Genomic DNA, 24,510 nt, shown 5'->3' on the forward strand with positions numbered 1-24,510 from the left:
TGGAAATAAGAGCCCTCCAAACATTGCAGGGATGATAAATCTTGATAAAAATGCCGGAATGTAAAAGTATGTCTTTAACTGTTTTTTTAAAAACATCAACAGTCTTAGCATCCCTGATAGATTGAAGAAGGTTGTTCCAAAGTTGGGCGCATAGCGGCAAAAAGCCCTATTGCCCATGGAGCGAAGTTTAGTTTTGGGTATTGCCAATAAACCTGAAGATGAAGAATGTAGATTACGTATGGGTGTGTAACGTGTAAGCCTTATAAGTTGACAACAGTATTTTAAAATCAATCCTGCTCTCAACCGGCAACCAATGCAGAGAAGCAAGAACAGGTGTAACAGTCATCCTTGAATGTTCTTTTGCTGTTATAATATTATGTCAAACTGTAATTATAATATTGGAAAAACTTTTTGAAATTGGTTTTAGGCCCCTTGACAATGTTCATTTCTATCTCTGTCTTGGCCTTTCTAACTTCCTTTTTGACTTGTGTTCTTGGTCCCTTTTAAACACTCTGTCTTTTTTCTCTGAATATTTTTTTACATTGATCTATTAAACCATTTTGGCCAAACAATAAATGAATTTAACATATAACAAAAGCTTAAACATGATTTTTAATAGTTGAGGTAGCATACATCTGCCCTAAACGCATTGATCCATTGCATAGCGTTCTCGTTGTCCAAGGTAGAGGCAGGAGGGATTGGGGGCTGGCCAAGGTATGGTAATCAGGTACTGATTTACTGGCTGATTATAGAATTGAATCAGCCTGGTGAGCTTCCCTGCTCCAATCACAGGCCAAGGTAACCCTATGTACAAACTGAGACTGAGATCAAACTGTAACTTGAACTTCACTGCGCCTTAACAACTGTACAAATGAACCTGATTAATTTGTATAACTGTTAGAGCTGAAGTATTACAGTATTTACTACAGGGATCATATCTACTCTCACCGCGTCTCCTTCCCAGTAACCTCATTGTACTGTAACTCAAAGCATTCATAAAATAGACCCCTTGACAGAAACATGTACTGGCTACTGTATTTCAGTATGGAAAATGACATTCAAATTGATTCTGTTTACAGATGCTTAGCATTTATTACCAATATGGTGGCAATTCATTCGTAACAGGTATGATTAGTCATGTACAACAATTTCAAGGGGTGAAAGCTCATTCTTCTAAGCTCCTAGTAAGACTACAATCTGTTTTCTACATTGCAAAGGCTTTCAAATGATTTATTACATAAATGCCTAGACACTAAGGAAAGCAAGCCATCATGTTTGTACTTCCTAAGATTATACTGATTGTGTTTATTCAGTTTCTTGAAGGATTATGAATTATTTGCCACTTAGTTTGATACAAAATGAATCCTATGGTACTACAATATGGAATGAAGTATCCTATGTTTTTATCCTACAGCATCAGAAAGACGGTAGCAAAAGTCCTGTTTAGAGTAAGTTAGGCATGGCGCCATTTCCTCCTCATCATTTACACATTTTTGCTTTTAAAAGCATTAGCCTTCATTTCAGTATTTGTGTTAATTGTTTTATACAGCTATACACCAGTTATTTCACTTTTTACTTAACCTGCATTTAATGTTTTCACAATGAGGATCTTAATCATTTTAGAGCCCATGTTTTAAAAAACCATGACAAATTTAGATAATTTTGGTATTTTGATGAATATAGCTGTAGTGTCCCATATAGTGCAGCTCATATTTGTTTCTATATGTAAGCAGGTTTGTTTAAAAAGAATAATAATAAACAGCTACATAGTTGTTTCCATAATTTATGACACTTCTATTAAGACAGAACAGAGCTGGATTCTGTAATGTGTACCCTCTTACAGCAACATGTCTGTTTTCTATGGTGTGCAGAAATTGCGAAAATATCCACAATGTCAAATTGCTCTATTTTTTGTATAAGACTGCTCAAATATGTATACAACATAATAAAATGTAACCTGACTGAGCCATTTTAGGGCTTTTCCTTTTCCCAATGCACTCTTTTTGTACCCTAGTGTGTGGCTTACCAAACACCCCTTTTTTCATCTTACTAAAACATGCAGTGGTATTAAATGTTGTGAGTATCTTGATGGCTGCTGGAAACAAGACCCCTGATAGAAAGTGCATGTCTGGGCTATGTGACCTCTATTTGGTCTGGGGACATCGCCAATATTTTTAGATCAATGGGTTTTGGCTTCCTTCACAGTGTTACAGTAACTAAATAGGGTTGTCACATGGTGAAAAAAGCTCAAATAAATGTTCAACTGGTTCTGAAGGTCAAACTGCACATTTGAACAGAAAATAAGACACTTGCTAACCTTCCCATAGCCCATAGTTAGACATGTTAATTTAAAAGCAATGTATTGCTACTGAAATGTATACTATATGATTATTAGGATCTTTGGAGAGAATTTCTGAGATATGTTTCCCTTGTAAAACAAGGTTTGTCCAAGGTGAAAAGTATGTTCTTTTTTTTTTTTTTTTTTTTTTTTTTTTATAAATTTAGTCGTTGCCAATTATTTTTATTATTTTCTCCCAATTTGGAATGGCCAATTATTTATTACGGTCGGCTCACCACTACCTCCCCTGCGCTGACTTGGGAGGGTAAAGACGAACACACGCTGTCCTCCGAAGTGTGTGCCGTCAAGCCGACCGCTTTTTTTCACACTGCAGACTCACCATGCAGCCACCCAAGAGCTACAGCGTCGGAGGACAACGCAGCTCTCGGGCAGCTACAGGCAAGCCCACAGGCGACTGGCCAGACTACAGGGGTCGCTGCTGCGCGGTGAGCCGAGGACACCCTGACCAACCTAACCCCCCCCCCCCCCCCCGGGCGACACTCGGCCAATTGTGCGCCGCCCCTTGGAAGCTCCCGTCCTCGATCGGCAAAGGAATAGCCTGGATTCGAACTCGCGACTTGCAGGCTATAGAGCGCATCCTGCACTCACGTGGAGCGCCTTTACTGGATGCGCCACTCGGGAGCCCCCAGTATGTTTTTTTTTTTTTTTTTTTTTTTTAATCATTATTATTTCTTAAATTAATAAACGTTATGTCAAACTGTAATTAAAATATTAGTTACATATCCAATGTACTTTAAAAGTCATTAAACTGGGGTGAACCATGCGTTATGTTTTGAATAAACCATTACTGTACTCACAATCTACTACTATGTCCAGAATAACCTTTTATTTTTATGGAAAATAATCAAATCAGTGAACTAACACTCAGCAAAGAAACACTCACAAGTCATGCTGCTGCCAATCACTGAGAGCTCTATTTTAAAAACCAATACAACTGCCTGATAGACAGGAGTTACTTCAGACAGTTACTTTATACATGTTTTAATGCATTACACATGAAAAGGTGAGTTTTTCATGTACAGTGCTCCATTGTTATATCACAATCTGACACAATTTATAGTCAACATGGTCTTACCGTGAATAAACTGAATTTGTGATTTTTTGAATTCTGAAATCATGAAGGAGCCCTGTATTTAGATTAGTATGATTTAAAAGTAGACAAATTAATCAGTCTGGGACAGTACCAGAACGTATGGATTAAAGACTTGAGTCTGCTTGCATCTATTGCAGGCTGGGTCTGTATCTGGATACATTTTAGCTAGTTTTTCTTTAGTCAGGTGAATAAGATGTTATTTAAAATTTTAAATTGGATAAGACCATGTCTAGCACAAGATGAAGAAGAATGTATACGAGCTAGAAAAGACTCCCACTGGTCATCTGAAAAAGAGATCCTGCTCCCAGAGTGTCTTCAGTGTTGCTAATGAGTGAGGACTGAAATTGGAAATTATGTTGTAGATTTTAGTTATCAAACCTCTACCATTGGGGTCAGCTCTAGCAAGCTATCAATAGGAGTTAGAGAAGGTAAATCTGGAAATTGACTAAAAACATTTTGTGTAAAATGCCTAATTTGTAAATAGCGAAAAAAAGTGTGATTGTGGTAAATTACATTTCAGGGAGAGCTGTTCAAATGAGGCAAACGCATTATCAAAATATAGGTCTAACTGTAGTGGCCCCATTTCTACGCCATATTTGAAAAGCTGAATCTATCTGAGAGGGGATGAATAAGTGGTTCAAGGTGGTTGGGGTAAATATGGAGGCTCTCTGTAGGCCAAAGTGTTGCCTACATTGAGACCAGATTTTGAGGGTGTGCTGGACTATAGGATTAGTGCTGAATTGAGATCAGATTTTAAGGGTGTGCTGGACTATAGGATTAGCTCTAAACCGACTTGTGTAAACCAAGATGGAAAAGCAAGCCAGGGCAGATAAGGAGGATGATTGACAGAAGGAGGCTTCCAGATCCACCCAGACTGGGCTTCTCTTATCAGTTGTGTTGTGTCCAATATGTGATTTTATGAATATTGGCTGACCAATAATAAATTAGAAAATGTGGTAGAGCCAAACCACCCAGATGCTTTGGTCTTTGAAGAAAAAACCTTCGGAATACGAGGGACTTTTTCCCCACAGAAATGAAGAGAGAATTTTGTCAAGTGAATTAAAGAAACTTTTGGTAATAAAAATTGGGATATTCTGGAAAAGATACAGAAATCTGGGGAGCACACTCATTTTAATCAGTTTAATATGACCAGCAAGTGACAGGGGTAGAGAAGACCAGCGGGCAAAGTCTTGTCTGCTGTGTTCAAACAGTGGTGTGAAATGAGCCTTAAAGAGGGAGGAAAAAGTAGGAGTAACTGATATGCCCAAGTACTTGAAACTACCAGACACCTTCTTAAAGGGGACGAGTGTAGAGGTTAGATGTGAAGCCGTTGTATTAATAGGGAATAATTCACTTTTATGTAAGTTCAGTTTGTAACCAGAGAGTCTCCCAAATTGGTCCAAAATTGACAAAACATGTGGAAGGGAGGAGATTGGGTTTGTGATATACAAGAGGAGGTCATCTGCATATGAAGATACTTTGTGCTCTTGCTCTCCTCTTATTATTCCCTCAAATCCTTGAGAGTGATGCAGAGAGATAGACAGAGGTTCAATAGCAACAACAAACAGTAATAGGGAAAGAGGGCAGCCTTGTCTTGTCTCCCGGTTGAGTGGGAAGTACTCAGAATGTATATTGTTAGTACAGACAGAAGCCAATGGAGATGCATACAACAGCTTGATCCATGAAATAAAATTAGGCCCAAAACCGAATTTGTCAAATGCCTTTTCTGCATTTAATAGCTTTTCCACACTGTCTAGTTGGCTTAAGAGATTCATCCACTACCAAGTCCTTTTCATACATAGCCTCCTCTATTTTGTTACTATTCATTCTGTACTTGCCTCTAATGTTTTTGTGACCTATGTGCAAGACCTTGCATTTATTCACATTCAATTTAATCTGCCATGTGGCAGCCCAAGCTTGAATCTTGTTTAAATATCTTTGTATTATTAAAGCTGCTGATTGGGAGTTGGCAACCCCTCACAGTTTTGTGTTGTCTGCAGATTTGCATAGTTTACTGATTATGTCTTGGTCCAAGTCATTTATATAGATTAAGAATAGCAATGGTCCCAATACTGATCCCTGTGGTACCCCACTTGTTACATTACTCCAGTTTGATGCCTGGCCTCTAAATATAATTCTCTGTTTCCTATCTTGTAACCAGTTATGAATCCATGCTGCTACTTTACCATTTATTCCTACTGATTTAATATTTAGATACAGCCCTTCGAGAATACTTTGTCAAATGCTTTTTGAAACTCTAAGTAGATGATGTCATACACACTATTCTTGTCCACTCTAGTAGTCACCTCCTGAAACAAATCTAGTAAATTAGTTAAACAAGATCTGAGCTTCCTAAAGCAATGTTGGCTGTCGCCTGTAATATTGTTACTATATAAATATTCCTCTGTTTTTAGTCCTTATTATAGTTTCCATGATTTTACATATGCTTGATATTAAACTTATAGGTCTGTAGTTCCCAGGGTCAAATGTGTCTCATTTTTTTTTTAAATGAGGATATATTGAAAAAGAGTACATTTGTTAATCTGTTAATATTGAGTACACGTGTCAGAATGCATTTCCTCACAAACAGGTTTGCTGTTAGAGTTGAAGTAATATACCATACTTTCAGGGAAAAAAACAAACACAAATTCTGTATGTTGGGTTGCATTAAAATATGTCAGCATGTTTGTATTGCATTCCTAATATAATTGTATCTGTTTAAATAGACAGCTTTATATTTAGTTAGTGTTACATGATATACGCTTAAAAGATACTTCAGTCCTCCATAGGACAAGTTCATTTAAATTTTTTCGAAGAGGATTTTATGTTAAAATGATATTATCAATTTGAGAATAGAGTTACAGGATATGGTTTGTTGTACACAGTAGCACATCTTCAATCCATGTCTCTTCATAGGGTTTCCTAATAAAGAATTCATTAGATTCTGACTGGTATTGGGTTTTTCATGCAGGTGGTGTTTGCATTGCACAGTCACTGAAAATCCCTCGAGAACCGAAACCAGGAGAATTTGACAAGATAATCCAACGCTTGTTGGAAACCACAAACGCCCGCGCTGTGATTATGTTTGCAAATGAAGATGACATCAGGTTTGTATTTCAATAAATAAATAAATGTATATATAATAAATAGTAAAGTACATGTTTAACATATCCCTTTCCAAAAAGTTTTCCAAAAAGTTTGCTTAACTACTACTTGCTCAGTTCTACTTATGTACTGCAACCACATATAATTGGTAAAATTATAGTACTGTATAGTGTAGCACCCAGGAGTATTGGCAAACAATATTGTACTTAAGTACTACTTAAACTACTTGAATATTACTGATTTGCCACTGGTCTTCTACTTGTACTGCTGTAGAAGACATTCTCAAGTACCATGAAAAGCAGTTTGCTTAAGCACTTTGGTCAATACCAGTTGGGTCTATTGCAACGTGATGTATGCAATCAATGCACATGACTCCCTATTACTTACAGTAGCCTATCTGGAAGCACCACTTTGAGTATTATGAAGAAATATGCATTCATTAGTAGTTCGGGATGTCTTGCAAAACAAGACAGGCTTAGTTGGGGCTTCTTTAGAGCTGATTTTAAACAGTGACTTGGATGTAGATAGTTCAATACTACATTTGATTTTAAACAGTGACTTGGATGTAGATAGTTCAATACTACATTTGCTGTTTGTGCACATAAGCATCAAAATCCCCTTTATAATGTTACAATTGAATTTAGACATCTGAAAATGAACGTGATTTTCATTGCTTTAGAGTTGTAGTCCTTCCTGGAAATGTATAACCAATGAACACCCTGGAGTGTGTTATTGTGCTTATAAAATGACTTTATATGCATTTTATAAAATGAAAACAAACACAAAAAACACTAGATTTTAAACTTTAAGTTAATTTTTATTGAATGTATCCTTCCGCCAATGCAAAGTAGTCCCGATACATACTACTGCTGAATTAATTGTTCATTTATTTTTGTAGATATGCACATTTATTTACTTATTTTTATACTGCAGCTTGAATGTATTGTTTTTTTATGTAAAGCAAAACTACAAAAATGTAAGAAAACAATTGCTTACGTACATGTTTTATACACATTGGTATTTATAATGGCGCTCTGCATCTTTCAATTTTAAACACCAAACCTTTGTTATTTTCACCACCAGTCATCCAGACACAGCGCATCTGCTGGACTGAGGGGCAGGCAGGCTTGCTTACTGGGTGTCACTCATAGTCAACACAAACACAACTGTTTACTGCATTTTAATACACACTAATGTCTGCAATTACTGTACTGTTGTTTATTTGAATACAGCTATGGCCAAAAGATTGGCATCGCCTTATAGAATTAACACATTTTGCTTCATAAAGTCAAATGAAACTTGCTGAATAATGTTATGTTAACATATTGAATTACATACCACTTTGTAGTTTTCCATATGCTAAATGAAAAACTGACAAAAACTGAAAAAATTTGACAATCTAACATGAAATACTGCATTACTATTATTTATGGCTTCCGGTACAGTTTTAAATAATGTTCATATAGTTTTTTTTTTTTTTTTTTTTTTTTTTTTTATGTCTTAATCTTAAAAAACTTTTGCCATAGCTGTACTTCTTAAAACAAACTTTACAATCTTCATTTGTGATTTCTTCATCTTCATTGTTAAGGTCCAATACAGTCACGCTGTACCCTGGTTTTTAGAGCGGTTTAAAGATTTTTAAAGACCGGCACGCTCAAAGGTGCTCTCGCCATGGTCGACCACATCGAGATTTAAAAAAATAAATAAATCCAAGGAAATTGATTAACATTTCAAATGTATACAATTATATTTTCTTTCTTACAGTGTTTAATTATGAACAAGATAAATATCTAAGTGGCATGTAATAGTGGCAAAATTCACTTTTAAAAACTGTTGACCCAAATGCGCTTTGATATTTATGCAGTTAATTTAAGTTTTAAGAATGTGATGAGGCAAATAAAGTTGAAGTACAAGCCCATCACGTCCACATGGAGCTCTTACTATGAAACATCTTTCTATCTAGATTTCAAGCGCTAGTTTCTAGGCTTTAAAAAAATATCCATAAAAAGATGAGCCGATAATGCAGATTTTTTTTTTTGTAGCTTATATTATGCCACTAAATACAGTTCACTTAATTTCAAATGATATCGATCACCCCTTGCAATATTGATGTCTAAAGAAAGTATTCATGCATACATTAAAATGGTTAGATGTATACAGATGGCTAAGTGCTTAAGGGGAAACTATTTGATTGTTTGGAAGCCAGTCTGAAACATCTAAATGCATGAGTTACACCCATCTAAAGCCCCTAGTCACCTTTGAAAAGGATGGAAATGTGTAGCTTTGAAGCAGACATCCATATTTACTAAGTCTGTTACCATGACTACCAGCTGTTCTTAAAGATAACTAAAGACACAAAGTGGTTGTTGGTCTACACCCATCAGAGACAATATATTGGTGAAGTGAAGACATATTGGAATTGAATTCACCTGAAAGTAGTAATCATCTGATGGTGCTATTTTGTGTGACACTTCATTTCTAACTTGCAGGCGGGTTCTGGAAGCAGCCAAAAGGATGAATCAAACTGGCCATTTCCTCTGGGTTGGTTCTGATAGCTGGGGCTCCAAAATCGCACCAGTTGTTCAGCAAGAAGAGGTGGCAGAAGGGGCTGTCACAATTCTGCCCAGAAGAGCTTCGATCTATGGTAGGAACACTAAGAAACCTACACACCCATTGGGATTTGCTTTCTTGCACCCTGATTGGTATTCACACAGGCATACAGGGTTCAGTAGAACATGGCTGAGAATTTCTTTCCCTGGAAGGTTAATAGATCAGCATTGAGGGAGAACAGTTATAAACCACATTCATTTATTTACATTACTTTCCCTCAAGCTTTAAGAAAAGTGATATGTGTTTATGCATTCACATATTATTCAGAGTGCTGCTACACTCGCTATAGTTGATGCTAAGATATAAACCCATATGATGATTTTAAAAGCTTTTTTAATTGAAAGTTTTTAAAATTGTGTACAGCAAATAATAACATAAAACCACAGAAGAAACACTACTTTACAAAGGCATTCTTGCATAATAATTTAGCCTTATTTGACAGTTTATGGCTTTCACTGCTTTCCTCTCTTTTTCCTTCCCTCTTTCTCTATTTATCTCAGGCTTTGATAGATATTTTAGGAGCCGGTCACTAGCTAACAACAGACGAAACGTATGGTTTGCAGAGTTCTGGGAAGAGAATTTTGGATGTAAATTAGGATCACATGGCAAGAGAGTTGGTAATCTCAAGAAATGCACAGGTAATTGCAATGCTATGTTATGAAACAGACAAACTATGTGAATATATAGAGGTATAGTACATATGTAAAACTTTCAGAATAATTTAAATGCACTTCCATTTGCTATGTAGGTTTTGAAAGACACGTCATAACAAATGTGTATTTTGATTTGAAAAAACTGAATTGGGTAAACAAAGCTGGATCATATGCAAGATTTAAGGAACTATTTCATTATATATAACTCTTGCTCACTTTTGGAATGCATTGACAAAAAAAACATGGCCAGGATTGCCACTTACATATTGTGTCAAAATAACATTCTTTAAAAAAAAGCCCATAAACAAATAGATTTTGAGATATTTCTAAGAAAAAAGACATTATAAACTACATTACTGTAACCGTAATGTGTTACATTTTGAGCCTGACAAAGAATATTGTGATTTGCTTGCCAAGAAATGGGCACAACTTAATTAAAATGATAAATGATTAAATTGATAAAATCCAGATGTTCCATTCTGACAGTCACACAAGTATGTGACTAGAATTACTACAAAAATACCTGCTAAAATGAATAATGCACCAGGTTCAGCCACACAACTTGTACACATTATTAAGCTGCTTTTTGTCTCAGCCTTTTATAAGAGACAGGTTTGAAATGAAAAAAAAGACACAGCTGTGGCGCCTTTTAACCGAATATTCCTGATACCTTGCTATGGACTTTCACCGTATATTGCCCAAGAATTGAAGAAATTAAAAAATACTTCTTGCCAAAACGTTGGATTTTATTACTTTTTTTTTGTATTCCTACATTTATAGCTATTGAGTGTTTAATAGATATGAATGAATAGATTTTAAATGAAATGTTACATCAGTTGGTAGAAAAGGCTAGGTAGAAACTAATTTAAGCTGAAAATGATCTCATTCACCAGCTATTTGTATACCTTGATTAATTAGGAAACACATCCGTCCAATTTGTTTTTTGCGTAAAAAAAAGAGCTGAAATATGGTTTTATGTTGTGTAATTTTTTTTCCTTTTTTTTTTAAATAAAAAAGAGAGTCAATCCCATAATATTTAAATGCGATGCTACCCTGGCAGCTGGAACTTGTTCAGCCTTCATTTGAAGCGTTCCCGAGTGTCCCAGTGCTTTGACATAATGGAAATAATTACTTTATTGTCCAGTTCCTACTATTTTCTCAGTGATATTTGTCTGGAGGAAGCATTTATGCAGTCATGTTGTTTATACAATAATGTGACAACATTCGTGTTCTATCAGCTACAAATAACTAGAAATGTGATGATCTCTTTTGATCATCAATCACAGGATGAATTCTGAAAAGAAAACAGAAGTACACTGATAAGAATCTGAAACTGCTAATGTAAAAAAAAAAATAATAACCTGCTGTGATCCCTTAGATCCAATAGGGTTGTATATGGTGTTTACACAATTTATTAGCAAACAAAGGATCATTGTCTGTTCAAACTAAATCACTCGGAATGTGTTACTGTAACCATAGAAGTAATCCATGACAATTAATCCAAGCTTACAAACTAGATAATTATAATTGCTTTTAACAATGGAACAACCTTTCAGCAAAGAAAACATACAGCAGGCGTCTATTGTTATGGCACCGCTCAATTTATGCATTCCACAGCCAGTAATGACCTTTGTCTATTCCAGATCTTCAGTTGGTGGCTATATTGTGGAATTAGGCAAAACAAATTCTTGGAGAAGATAATCAGTTGACAGCAGCATCGTAGGGCTTTGTGGTGTTATTGGACCCAGATGACTGTCCTCATGTTTAATTCTAGATTCTACAGCACGCCAGAATGTTACAGAAAGAGAACCATGCATTCCGAATTATAGAAACAATTAATTTAGCTATATATATATTTAACACAAACCAAATCGTTAAGCTAAATCAAACCTTTAGTTTATCTAACGCAAGTCTTCTCAGTCATTTTTAATTATGTACAATATAATAATTGTACAATATAATCAATTACTACTGATTCAAAGCTATCCCCATCTATGCAGCCTGATTTCAAACAATCTTCAAAGGTACAGACTGGCAGGCCTACAGTATGTGAGCATATGGGGTCTATATAAACAGTGGTAACTAGGACATGGGGTGGGGGGCTTGGTGGGGCTTGGTGAGGCTTGGTGGGGCAGTGGGATTATTCACTAGCCTAATATGCCTTTCACCTCCGGAGGACAAATTTCGAATCTGCATCATGAAATTAGTTTGTTGGCCGCAAAAAAAAAAAAAAAAAGAAAAACCACCACACAATTTGCAATTATCCATATTATATGTCCATATCATATGTAAAAATAAAACGTTTAAAATAGGGACTTCTTCCTTCTAAACCACCTTTTTGCAGGAGCACCCATCAGTAAGTTATGCTGTTTGGTGATACTGCAAGTAATAGGTTGCTGTTAATCATTAATCAGTCCATTGTTCTATTATGTACTTTACATGCAAAGTAGAATCACTTGTCCTATGTTTACCTATGTCAAGCTTTATTTTTAAAGGGAACTTAACAAGATTAATCTCATCACGCTTCAGTAAAGCCCTAGTGGTTAGGCACCCAACAAGTCCAGGTGGAGACTTCCTAGGTACAGTAGCTTGGTTAAATGTGCTGCTTGGGTTGGTGGGTGAAAAGGGAGACAAGAAGCTTGACATAGGAACAGATTTTTTGCACCATATAGTTTCAACACTCTGGCAAGAGGGTAAAAGAGCTTGGTGAAAAGAAACTGCATAAAAAGGACAACTTCAAGAATTATAAAAAGAAAATATCAAGAAAATAATCCTAAAACACTAAACCTAGCCATATTGATTTATTGTTAACAGCCTAAATACCCAGTGCTTCAGGGTCTAGGCCTATACTGTAGGTGGGTTTAATATTTTTTCCAACACACATTGGTGGTACATATTTTTCATAATAATAATACCAGCAGTAGAAACTTGAAGAACTCCTGAATTTGATCTACTTATCCATTATTTATAACACAAAAAGTAGCACTGTCTAAAGTGTCTATCCTGAACAATTATACATGAAAGAATTGGGTCATTTTGGCACATTATATTGGTTTTATCACACAATATGGAATAATTTTACTCTGTAAGCTTTTTACAAAACATGGAAATAATAGATTTGTTTTTGTTCAGTGATTACATTTAGTTCATGTTTCAAAAAATGGTTTATGTATTCTTACTCACAAATGTGCCTGATAATTATTTTTTGTTTGCCACTAATAGTAAATCATTCTAATGTTCTTCTCGTATTCATTTTGATTTTAACTTTCTGGCAATTTGAAAAAAAAGGACAGTAGATTTATAGTCATCTATAAATAATGAAGTAAGGTACGCAAATAATGTAAATGGATACATCGACGTCTGACCTAATTACACCAGTAGAATAGGCAAGTCAGAATCTGTTCCATCTGTAAGTAGGTCTTGTGACCTATAAATATTGACACTGTTCTTTGAATAGCTTATGTCAAGCTTAGGGAAGATAAGTGCTTCCTTTTCAAAGCAATTAGATATGTTAATCACTAACTCTTGAAGTATGTACAATATACATTTTGTTGGGTAATAATAATAAACACTGACACAGCAAAAGTAATGATGCAAGTGTATTATTATTATTATTATTATTATTATTATTATTATTATTATTATTATTATTATTATTATTATTATCAGTATTAGTATTAGTAGTAGTAGTCGTAGTAGTAGTAGTTTTTTTCGGGTTCACATGTTTAATTGTTATTAACATGCTTATCAAATTACACGCACCACACATTAAACACCACATACTGCACATGTCAGTTTGTGCAGGGTGATCCTTTTTCATCAGCACATCCAACCCAAACCCAAACCCAAACCCTGCTCTGAAATTATTTGAATTTGACAAAATTGAAAAATCTTGGGCTCGATTTAGGAAAAGTTAAGAAGTGCAGTTTAACCCATTGAGGAATTAAGTGAAATGCAATCCTTACCACAGAAGTGTGTAAATGCAGAGTTCCCACATCCAGTCTGAAGAGGATTTGTATATCTGTGGGGGGCTGGCAGTGGAGCAGTGCAGGCCCAGCCTCTGCCCCTCTTGTTACCTCACATAGTTCTTGGGGTACAGCTGTAAGATCTTACCCTCCTGTGAGCTCTCTAAGCCATGTTTCTCCAGGTTCTCCGGGTTGAAGGTCCCTTCCCTGATTTCCTTCTCGATTTGGGGCACCGTGAACAGCGTGTTGGGGGTCTGTGGCTCCTCCGTGCCCGGGGGCATAGTAGTAGTAGTAGTTTGTTTGTTTTTTTCCCCATATTGAAGTGCTTTATTGTCCATACAATGATGTCATTCAGTTTTAGATCTTGTTGAAGGCAGCAACATCCATGGATTGTACAAGGTCCTCGAAAGCAGTGATCAGTTCTTCCAGCTGGTCTACACCCACTTTGTCATCTTCTACCACACACTGGATCTGCAGCTTCTTGATGCCATAGCCAACTGGAACCAGTTTGGAGGATCCCCAAAGCAGACCGTCCATCTGTATTGTCCGGACACACGCTTCCAGTTTCGCCATGTCGGTCTCATCGTCCCACGGCTTCACGTCAAGCACAGGATGGAGGATTTCTCAATAAGCTGTTTTTTTGGATTTCTTTGCTTCATACTGTGCCACACGCTCCTCCTTTAACTTTTTGGCAGCTGCGGACTCCTCTTCATCATCAGATCCAAAGAGATCAATGTCATCATTGTCATCTTCATAGTAGTAGTAGTAGGTTTTTTGGTTGAGATGTAATTTAATAGCATATTTTGTACAGATTGTTTAGGAAACCAGCTTGTGTGGGTAGACTCTGACAGTTGGGGAGTCTTCCTGATCAGAGGCATGAGCTGAGATTCCACAGCCTGGTCTACCTTGCGCTGCTCAGTGACCTGGTACTTCAGAGATCTCTCCTTCTTGGTGTCTGAGTTTGTGCAGCCTCTTCTTCTTGAAGTAGGAGTCAGTCAGGGTTCTGGGGATCTTCAGATGCGAGATATCAATCTTGGTGTTGGTGGCGATGGTAAATTTCTGAGAGAGGCAGCACCTGTGTTGAAAACTGGAAGAAAGTCGGCGGCAAAGGAAGCTGTAAAAGATTCAAAGGCTGCCCTTTGTATCAGTGACATCATGGGGCAAGTACAGCATGGAAGGAGGCCTTGGTCTCAGTTCAGCTCCTCCTACATGGCACAAAGCAGCCCCAGCTCAACGGAGGAAGCTGGTAGTCAACGAGGTGCAAAAGCAGGAGGAGAGGATGAGGTGCATAAAGGCAGTTTCACAGGCCAAGCAGGGAGGATGGGTGAGATGCAAGAGTATGGAACAACGCAAGATCGACTGGTGAGATCTATGGACAATGGAAGGATCAGTTTCCTCATCAGGTCAACATATGATGTTCTTCCATCACCACATAACCGTAATCTATGGGTAGGAGAGGATCCGTAGTGTCCTTTGTGTTCATCGCCAGCTACTTTAAGACATTTTGACAGGATGTAAGGTGTGACTTAGCCAAAAAAGATGGTTTACTTGGCGTCATGACCAGGTGCTGCTATGTTTGGCCTTAGCATTGGAAGACAAACGCAGCATGACCAACAGGTTGCCACCAATTCTAGCAATATATGACACACGAAGAACAACATTCCTCCATCCAGGGAAGCAACCACCAAGAAAAGGTTTTAAAACCAAAACTTGTCTAGGACAACTGGAAGTTGCTAGAGACTGGAAAATGCTGGCAGATGTTGGACAATGGCTTATTTTTCCACCTGAGATTGCCACCACTAACCTTCAACCTGATATTGTCTTGTGGTCTGGATTTGCATGCCTTGTTCACCTGGTAGAGTTAACAGTCCCATGGGAGGATGCTGTGGATGAGGCGTATGAAAGGGAGAAACTTCGGTATGCTCAACTGGCTGCTGAAGCTGAACAGCGAGGATGGAGAGTCCTGGTTTACCCAGTGGAGGTAGGTTGTCGAGGATTTGTGGCACACTCCACAACCCGGTTTCTCAGGGACATCAGATTCAGTGGTCAAGAGTTGCAACGCATAGTGAAGAACTTATCTGAAGCAGCAGAGAGGAGCAGCAACTGGCTCTGGTTGAGACAAAAAGATTCTGGTTGGGGACCTCAAGTGTCGTAAAAAGAAAGTAACATCGATGTAAAGGAAGGTAAGTAAGTTGGGCTGAGCTGAGTGGGGGGCGGAGGGGGGCGATGCTGTGATGCCAGAATCACTGTCGAGCCCTCTTAAGGTGTCGTGGGCTAGTTGACGAAACACCAAGGATGGAAGGTGCCCACTTGAAGACCCCAGAGAAGTACCCTACTCAGCTCAGTCCAGACGGTTGTCATGTTGATGTGCTAGGGAGGCTGCACTGTGGTTGATCCCTGGAGCCAGCATTGCAGCCGTTGTGTGTGCTGATGTGCCAGGGAGGCAAAATAGGCTGATCCCTGGAGCCAGCATTATACTTTAGCCATCAACACCAGGCAGAAGGATATCTACATCATCAGATGGAAGGAAACGCAGGTGGATCACATTAGTTTACAGTAAAATAAGCTATGTCTTAGTTGGTGCTTATCTTGGCAAGAGCTGAGTCCAATATCAGCATGAAGTTTTAACCCTTTGCGGTCCATTGTTGGACCTGGTCCGACATTGCAATTATTCCTATCCGGTCCATTGTCGGACCCTGTCCGACATCATCAAAAAAATGCAAAAAACAGGTTTCTAGTCGTTTTTTCTCAGGAAAAAGCCGAGCATCCCATCCTGGCATCCCATATGGGCGGTCATAAGGAATGTATCAGCGCGCAGAGACTATCACAGACATTTGCAAAGCTTTTTTGAGATGTTATAGTAATAAAATAATGACTTGGATTGCATTATTGAGGAGTTTGGTGATAAAATGATTGATGAATGATTGATCGGTATGTACGACTATTATTATTATTATTATTTATTTCTTAGCATATGTGAAAGTGATAGCGAACGAAAGGGTGAGGCGGGGCTGGAGATGCCTAGTGAGTGCTTTGTTGATATGCAGGGCCTTTTAAACCCGTTTGACTGTGTAAAAAAAAATACTTTTAAACAGCGCGTCTAAAATTAACTGCGCGTGTGAAAATAAATTGGACCTGACGCGCCTGACACGCACTTAATAAATGTACTGCAAAGGGTTAACACCTACTCTCATGGAAGTCATAAATCTTGAAGCACGTTAAGCATTAGGCAATTAGGCATGTAGTGAGGAAATGCAGAAAAAAGATTTCTTATCTCTGCGTATCAGGCATCATATTTAAGTCTGTATCTAGCCTATATATAAAGTAAGAATTTAATATGTATGTGGTGTACTGTAGCTCTTCATGTTGTCATCTGAGTCACCAAAATGTTTTCAGAGATGAAATTGCTGGAAAAGTGCCTAATAGAGTCTAATAATTTAGGCAATATATTTTGCACAGACAGAAATGGGGACATTTAGCCGTAAAAATGTGAAATGCTATCATGTAATAAATATAAGAGCCCTGACTGAAAGGACTTGATACTTTCACTTACTGCTTTTAAATTACATTAGATCTAGCCCTCACATCCCCCTTGGCTGTTACGCAGCATGGCTCGCTTTCCAGTCTTTTTAGTGCAGTTCGGCATACTTGATTCCTGCAGAATTGCTTGAAAAATTGAGACGTCGTCTTGGATGACAGCTAATGAACAGGTTCTTCAATTTCTCATCACCTTGTTTCAACCATTCTGAAACATGGGATGGCAATGATCATCCTTCTCCTTACAAATAAGATCACATATCAAAGTTGTAATACATGGTTAAGACAGGAAATGGACAGAACAACCTTATTGTTTCTTGAAGTCATTTTTTTGGAATTGTCTCCATAACCCTGTCACACACAAAACACACACGCAAGAACAATGCTATACTGCACTTTAAAAAAAAAAAAAATTACCATTCAATAAACTGTTTAAAAGTTTGATGGTCTTTATGAACAGGATATTTAATATGGGATTCATCAGAATAGTCACTACAGACAGGTGGTCATTTTATTTAGTAGGGGGGACCAATTGCCTACTGATGCCTACAAGTTGTTGTTCCCTTTAGGAGTGAGAACTTAATTTAAAATCCAGTCCAGTGTTAATATCCTGTTCTTCTTTGACTATGCCCAGTGATTGCTCAACATTGCCCGAGAGCATTGCAGACTAGATTAGTGACACATGCTCAGGTGGAGATAATGTGGGACATGTATCAAGATCAACCGGCGCAGTGCTAAATTGGCAGAGTGTAAGTAGTGCTCTGCCACGGCACAAATTTGACCCCATCCCAAATGTATTAACTGGCCCAAAATGAGTAAGGCATGGCGTAAGCTGCTACATTTAAATACTTACTAAATGGGCTACTGGTAGCACAGAATAACAGACCAATCTAATAAATAGTGCCTCCCCTCCACCTCAAATGAACAATAGGCAGGTCATTTGGAGAGGCAGAAAAATTGGCTAACCTGTGTTTTAAATAAAATGCACAGGTTTTAACCCACTAAAGTCCGGGTAGGTCATCTGGAGAGGCAGAAATGACCTGTGTTGACTAAGTGTCTTGACTTTATATTATATTATTATTAGACGACGGATAAAACCAAATATACATAATGAAAAGAATAACTTAATGAGCCAAGTTTATTATACAATGAATACAAACAATTGTACATAATGAAATAGCCAGTATCAAGCTATAATTTCATCCTCAGGGAGATCAAAAAGGGTAATGCAGACCCTAAATATACTCCGTTCTCAGTACTCTCCCTTTGTTCCTAGGTTGATCAGGAAGTTTAGGAGCCTGTGCTCTCTGTTGTAAGAAATACATTATGACTGCTGCCATAATGCTCTTTCCTATCAGCTGCTTTCTGACTTTTTCTTTCCGTCCAAATAAGACCAATTTGAAATCAGACTTTTGTGGACCCTTTTAGAGTCGGTGCAGCTGTTCTGCCGCTTCATAAATCTCATTTTAATATCACAGGCTTAACTTACAAATGAGCCCCACCTGCAATTTGCCCATGCGTATAATTAAGACTTGACACGCCTTAAAGTGCATGGCTAATGAGCGGCGGATCACATTGCACGGCGGAGCGCATTTTGGTGGTGCTAACACGGTCTTAACTTGCCAAAAATGTCATGATACGTACGCGGCAATTTTAAGGGCAGCATAAACTCGGAGCTATGGCCTTAGTGCTGTCGTAAACACTTGATACCTGATCCCCAATGTGTATGAGTTGTATAGCTTCTTTTGTCCATGAAATTGCTTTTTTTACCCTCACACACACCATCCAGTGGGTGACTCAATCTGTAAGACCTACTATTGTGCTTTTAATGTGATTTCAAGGTTTAAGAAAAAAAAGAAACAAAAAATCTCCTAGGGTTCCCAGATCAGATTACACTCCTCATGAGGTTGAACTAAGCCTCAGGAGTTACTTCCTGTACGTGAACAGAAACATGTTCAGCTTGAAGACAGCAGATATGTTCTTCAGGCAGATAATTTATTGCAATAATTGGATAACCATGAAATGGAAAATGAAAACTATCATTGGGTACTACTAGCTTTCCTGAAAGTGATTTCAGAATTGTCAGGGATTTGTTTTATTATTTGTTAGGTGGTGTAACAGGGGACTTCTGCACAATTGAAGGAACTATTTACTGAAGACCGAGACGTGGCAGGAGACCAAGACTTTGACACGCACAGCAGACGTGCAGGTTTATTTACATAAAGACATACCGACATTAACCCCATGTGACACTGCCAGCAATGGCAGCTCACGTGGGACATTTGGCCAGCATACAAAAGTCAAAATAAACACAAACTACAAACAAAAGGTGCCGTTCTACTCCGCTAACAAATGGAGGTCCTGCTTACACACCTGTCTGCTATACTGGATGGGATATACTATCCCGAAACTAACTCCCTGTCCCTCGGGCAGTTCACCCAACCCCAACCTCGGATATACACACGATCGTTGGTTCATTGCAGCTTCCTTCTCCCGGAACAAAAACCCTGACCCTTCCCGACCAGGAAATATACACACGATCGCATCGCCGTTAGAGGTGGTCGCTTTGTTTCCTGAACCCAGTCGTTCAGCAGCACAGATGGACTTATGCTTTGGCAGCAGCAGTGCGCTGACCCCATGGCTTTACAGCAGCAGTGATCTGTGCAATCTAGACCCTTTTATTCCTGGCACTCTGCTGCACCACGCCTACCTGCTGATTAGGAACTCACGGCTGGTAAACACACACATGCTGATCATTCCCATAGCTAAACACCAGGCAGGTTGCTGTTCCTCATTAAAACAAATCCCATTTATACAATCACAACACTCATATTTAGAATAAACAATTACAGAACCCCCCTCCTTATTCTTCAGGTGGATTTTGAATTTCAAGTGATAACACACAGTGGTTATAAATATTAGTGTCCCCAGATGTCTTAAATCTGTGAAACTCTGACCTTTTCACCCCACACTCCATAAATCAGTTGAGTAGATGGGAGGAAAATGATACCTGTACCTTTTATCAGGTACCTAGAACTTTACTGTGACCTGATATCTCAGATGGCGCTCCACTTGGTAGAATGAGCTATACATTATAAAAGTGTATTTTATAACCTGTTTCACATTTCAGTATAAAATCAGCCTTCTAATGAAATCCCAGGGCAACTGCTTACAGTACAGCTCTGGCTAAAAGTTTTGCATCACATAGAATTTTCAGATTGAGACATAATTAAAAACAAAACAAAACAAAAAACTATAAGAACATAATTTAGATCTTTTATTTAACAACATGTAATCAAATAAACACAATGATATCGCAAAAGTCTCCCGAAAGCCATAGAAGTACAGTATTTCATGTTAGATTTCGAAATGTCACATTTTTCAATTTTTTTCAAAAGTATATGGAAAACTACAAAGCGGAATGTAATTCAATATGTTAACATAACATTATTCAGCAGGTTTCATTCGACTTTATGAAACAAAATGTGTTAATTCTATACAGTGATTTAAAACTTTTAGCCATAGCTGTATATAATTATACATACATGGAGCAATTTAAGGTCATAATATCAAGGTCACCCTCTGATAGAATTTGTATGCAGGTTTATTCGTAGTGGTCACAAACCAATGAGAAGCTGCAAGCTGAGGGGATTTTTAAAAAAAAGTCATTAGAGTTACTTCAGAGGGTGAAGCATCAATAGACTACTGGCACAAAGTCTTAACTAGCTTTATAACCGCAACCCAGCATTGGGCCCTATTTGTTGACATGTTGCTTCAAAAAACGACCAGTAAAAAGAAAAGAAAAAAAGCTTATAAATACATCCTCTGACATTTCTTCCATCACCACCTGAGAATGTATTAAAAAAATGGAATAACATTTTATAGCATTTTTCATTTTTTCTGTACTTGTAATCTGTTAACATACAATAGTTACATGAGCACCCAGGCAAAATGTAATGCCATATCAAGAGAAATTGCTTGCATCTCCTTTGTGGCAAACAAGATGAAAGGCAATGCACCTGTAAATGATGAAGAATAATGGTGAACTAAAATCTGCAGTGTTCTTGTTGGAGAAGGAAAAAATTAATAAATAGTTGTGAGAATACCGTCAACCTTCACCATAGAGACCTTTACAACAAATCCTGCAAGCTGCTGTTTGCACTGTAATTGCAGGCAGAAGAATTTAAAGCAGGAAAGGCCAGAGCTCTGATGGCATTGACTGTTTCTAAGGATAACAGAGCTAGTTAAGCTGACAGTGTTAAAGGGACAAGGGTGAATGTGTCATTAGATAGAGAAGCTGACAAAGGTGCTGCAGAAACATCATATTGTGCATGCAAAATGCAAGAACATACGTAGTGTGTGTTGTGAGACAGGTACAGTTACATGTATGGGAAATGCTTTAGAAAATGGAAGAGATCAGCAGGGGTACTGGGGATGAGCAAGCAAAGAACACAGATAAAATGTAATTCCAAATGGTATACCTTCACTGGCTTGTTGGAGCTGCAATCAAAAATAAAGTTAAACTTTCATAATGGTCTTTTATGAAATATTGCAGAATACATCTCCTAAAGCTGTGCCTACTTGATTTAGTGGGTGAAAAGAGGTGAGAGGCAACATTTCAATGTAAAAAAATAACATTTTACAAAGAGGGAAAGATGAATATCTGACCCCAAATTTCTTCCAAAATTTAATTTTGCCAACCCAAAAATGCTCAAAGGGCTGTCCTGTACATATGCAGTTAACAATTTCTGTGGCAAAAGAAGATGTCTGTTGATGGAGTAGGAAAGAAAAATATCCTATCGACTGTAGATGTCAAGATGAACGAGGGGAAAATATCAGCGTTAAAGGTGAAGAGGAATGCCTGTAAGCACAGTGTTGGCAAGACATCTTTAGCTATTGCCAATTAAACCTAATTTATTCAGGATACTATGAGCAGGCTGAAAGACCACAGGAGATTGATTGATTAATTGCACAGTGTAAGACGGCTGTGTACAGTGAGGCTTGATCTCATTAGGACTAATTTGCTGAGTGTGGGTTTGTTAAACAGACAAAATGGAAATATGGAAATATGTTACAAAGTTTAAAAAACGTTCACAAAGCAGAGTAATTTATTCTAGTGTCTACAATTATTAACTTACACAGAACATGTGTTTTTGTCACATTGTAGGACTATATAATAGCTGCTAAATACATTGAGGTATAACACAAAGCTGACCAAAAGTATCCAAATAACTGGGAATTCTCCTCTCAGCTGGTACTGTACTTATTTAATTAACCAAAAACCAACAGCAACTGACATTTTATGATGAGTTTGAGTTCTACCAGTTGTGTTAGTGGGTGCAGCTTTAATCCTTTCAGGACCAAGCATATTTTGGCTGTATTTGACTCTCTTCCTATAAAAATTCACAAAAAATCTCAGCATCTTGAAAATTGTGTCCTTTTTTTCAGAATACTCTGGGGAACATTATAGAGTACTTCAGAAACCATACAAATCTTTCGCTTTTTTTTCCCAACACAATATATATATATATATATTTTTTTTTAAGTTAAGTGTTTATTATGTATTCTGCTTAGAGATACAAGGGACCTTACAATACTTCCTGAAAGTTTTGTTGAAAAATATTGATGTTTGGGCAAATTACAAGACATTGTTTCACTTTTTTATTCTCAGGGTCTTTATAAGCAATAATGGACACTGCTCTCGATTTATTTTCTCAAAATAAATATTTATAAATAAAATAATAGTTATTCATTCCATTATTATCAGTGATAAGGGGGAAAAAAACTACCTGGTACATTTAGTTCCTGAAATAGTATCTGCTTATATCCACTCGTTTATTGATATTTATAAATGTTGTAAAAATATATATATATTAAAAAACATGAGACAGAATAAATGTTGTAATATAATTATAAGTCAAAATACATCAGATTTACAGTGTTTCCTCTTTTTTATTAGCTCTAAACAAGTTCCTGTAATGTTCCCTTTCAATTTAAAGACTGCTGCGGGGTGTACCATTGCCCTCCCATTCGGTGTGTGCGGCCTAAAAAAAATAAAAATAAAAACTTTTTTTTTTGTTTACCCTACCGTCAGCTCGGCTGTGTGTGTTGTTTTTTGTTTTAAAAAAAAAAAGTATAACTCTCTTTTTTCTGTCTCTCTCTATGTAGCTGTGCTCCATGCTGATGTAAGCTTTGTGCTGCCCCGGTTGTGTGATTACATGCTTTCCAGCCTAGACATCGGCCCAGAAACCTCGGTACTTTCGCCCCTGGTACTTGGTGCCTTCAGTGTCCTTGGTACCTTCAGGCCTCTGTGCATCGGTGCTTCGGCGGCCTCTGTGTCTCGTGCTTGATGCTTGGTGTCCTCTGTGCCTCGATGCACTTCACGCATTCCGTGCCTTAGAGATCGATGCCTCTGTGCTTCGCCACCCTCGGTACTCCAGAGCCTCGCCGTCATCGGTGCTTAATCGCTCCCTGTCTCGATGCCCTCAGTGCATAGCCGTCTCAGAGCCTCGGTGCACCAGTGCTTCGAGACCGTCGGTGCTCCAGAGCCTTGATGCTTCAGTGCACATACACCCCTTGCATCGATACCCTCGGTGCTTCAGAGCCTCGACGTCTTGGTGCTTTGCCGCCTTCAGTGCACAGGCACCCTCTGCATCGATACCCTCGGTGCTACGGTGCTGCAGAGCCTCGGTGCCCCAGAGCCTCGACGCATCGGTGCTTCGGCGTCTTCGGTGCACAGACACCCTCTGCATCGTTACCCTCGGTGCGTTCGGCAATTCAGTGCTCCAGAGCCTTGGCCCGTGCATTGGTGCCTTGGTGCTTGACCCCTTGGCTTGATGCATCGGGGCTCAGACACCCCTACTGCAGATGCTCCGGGCAGCACCATGTCCAAGTTCCACCCTTGCATGTCCTGTGGAGGGATGCTTCCCCCATAGGACAAACACTTCTTGTGTGTTAAGTGCTTGGGGACCCTGCGCAGAAGACTGGCAGGGTTCACAGGGGCGGATTCTTCAGCCAGCTCATCTGAGCCCTCTGCAGCGTTGGGAGTTCCACCCTCCCCCTTCTTCACCTGCCTTCCAGCCCGTCACAGGTTATTCCCTGCGCACTGGCTCCTGCCCACCATGCCCGTAGCTGCTCATGATCTCGATCTCCCTCGACGATCCAGGCACAGCAGACAGGCGAAGGACA

The 24,510-nt window shown here is 38.3% G+C and overlaps 1 protein-coding gene and 1 pseudogene across 2 annotated transcripts in view; one reads left to right on the top strand and one right to left on the bottom strand.

Annotated features, from left to right (window-relative positions):
• LOC117416245 (metabotropic glutamate receptor 8) overlaps nt 1-24,510 on the top strand; it is a 188,766-nt gene that overhangs the window by 120,204 nt on the left and 44,052 nt on the right. For both annotated transcript variants that reach the window (XM_034027337.3, XM_059027229.1), the window contains exons 4-6: nt 6,424-6,559; nt 9,047-9,201; nt 9,668-9,805. In XM_034027337.3, the coding sequence (XP_033883228.2) occupies nt 6,424-6,559; nt 9,047-9,201; nt 9,668-9,805 (429 nt within the window). The remainder of the gene's footprint in view (nt 1-6,423; nt 6,560-9,046; nt 9,202-9,667; nt 9,806-24,510) is intronic.
• On the bottom strand, nt 14,112-23,776 carry LOC117415122 (elongation factor 1-beta-like; annotated as a pseudogene).

This window comes from Acipenser ruthenus, chromosome 7 (genome assembly GCF_902713425.1).
Source record: "Acipenser ruthenus chromosome 7, fAciRut3.2 maternal haplotype, whole genome shotgun sequence".
NCBI classification, from domain to species: domain Eukaryota; kingdom Metazoa; phylum Chordata; class Actinopteri; order Acipenseriformes; family Acipenseridae; genus Acipenser; species Acipenser ruthenus.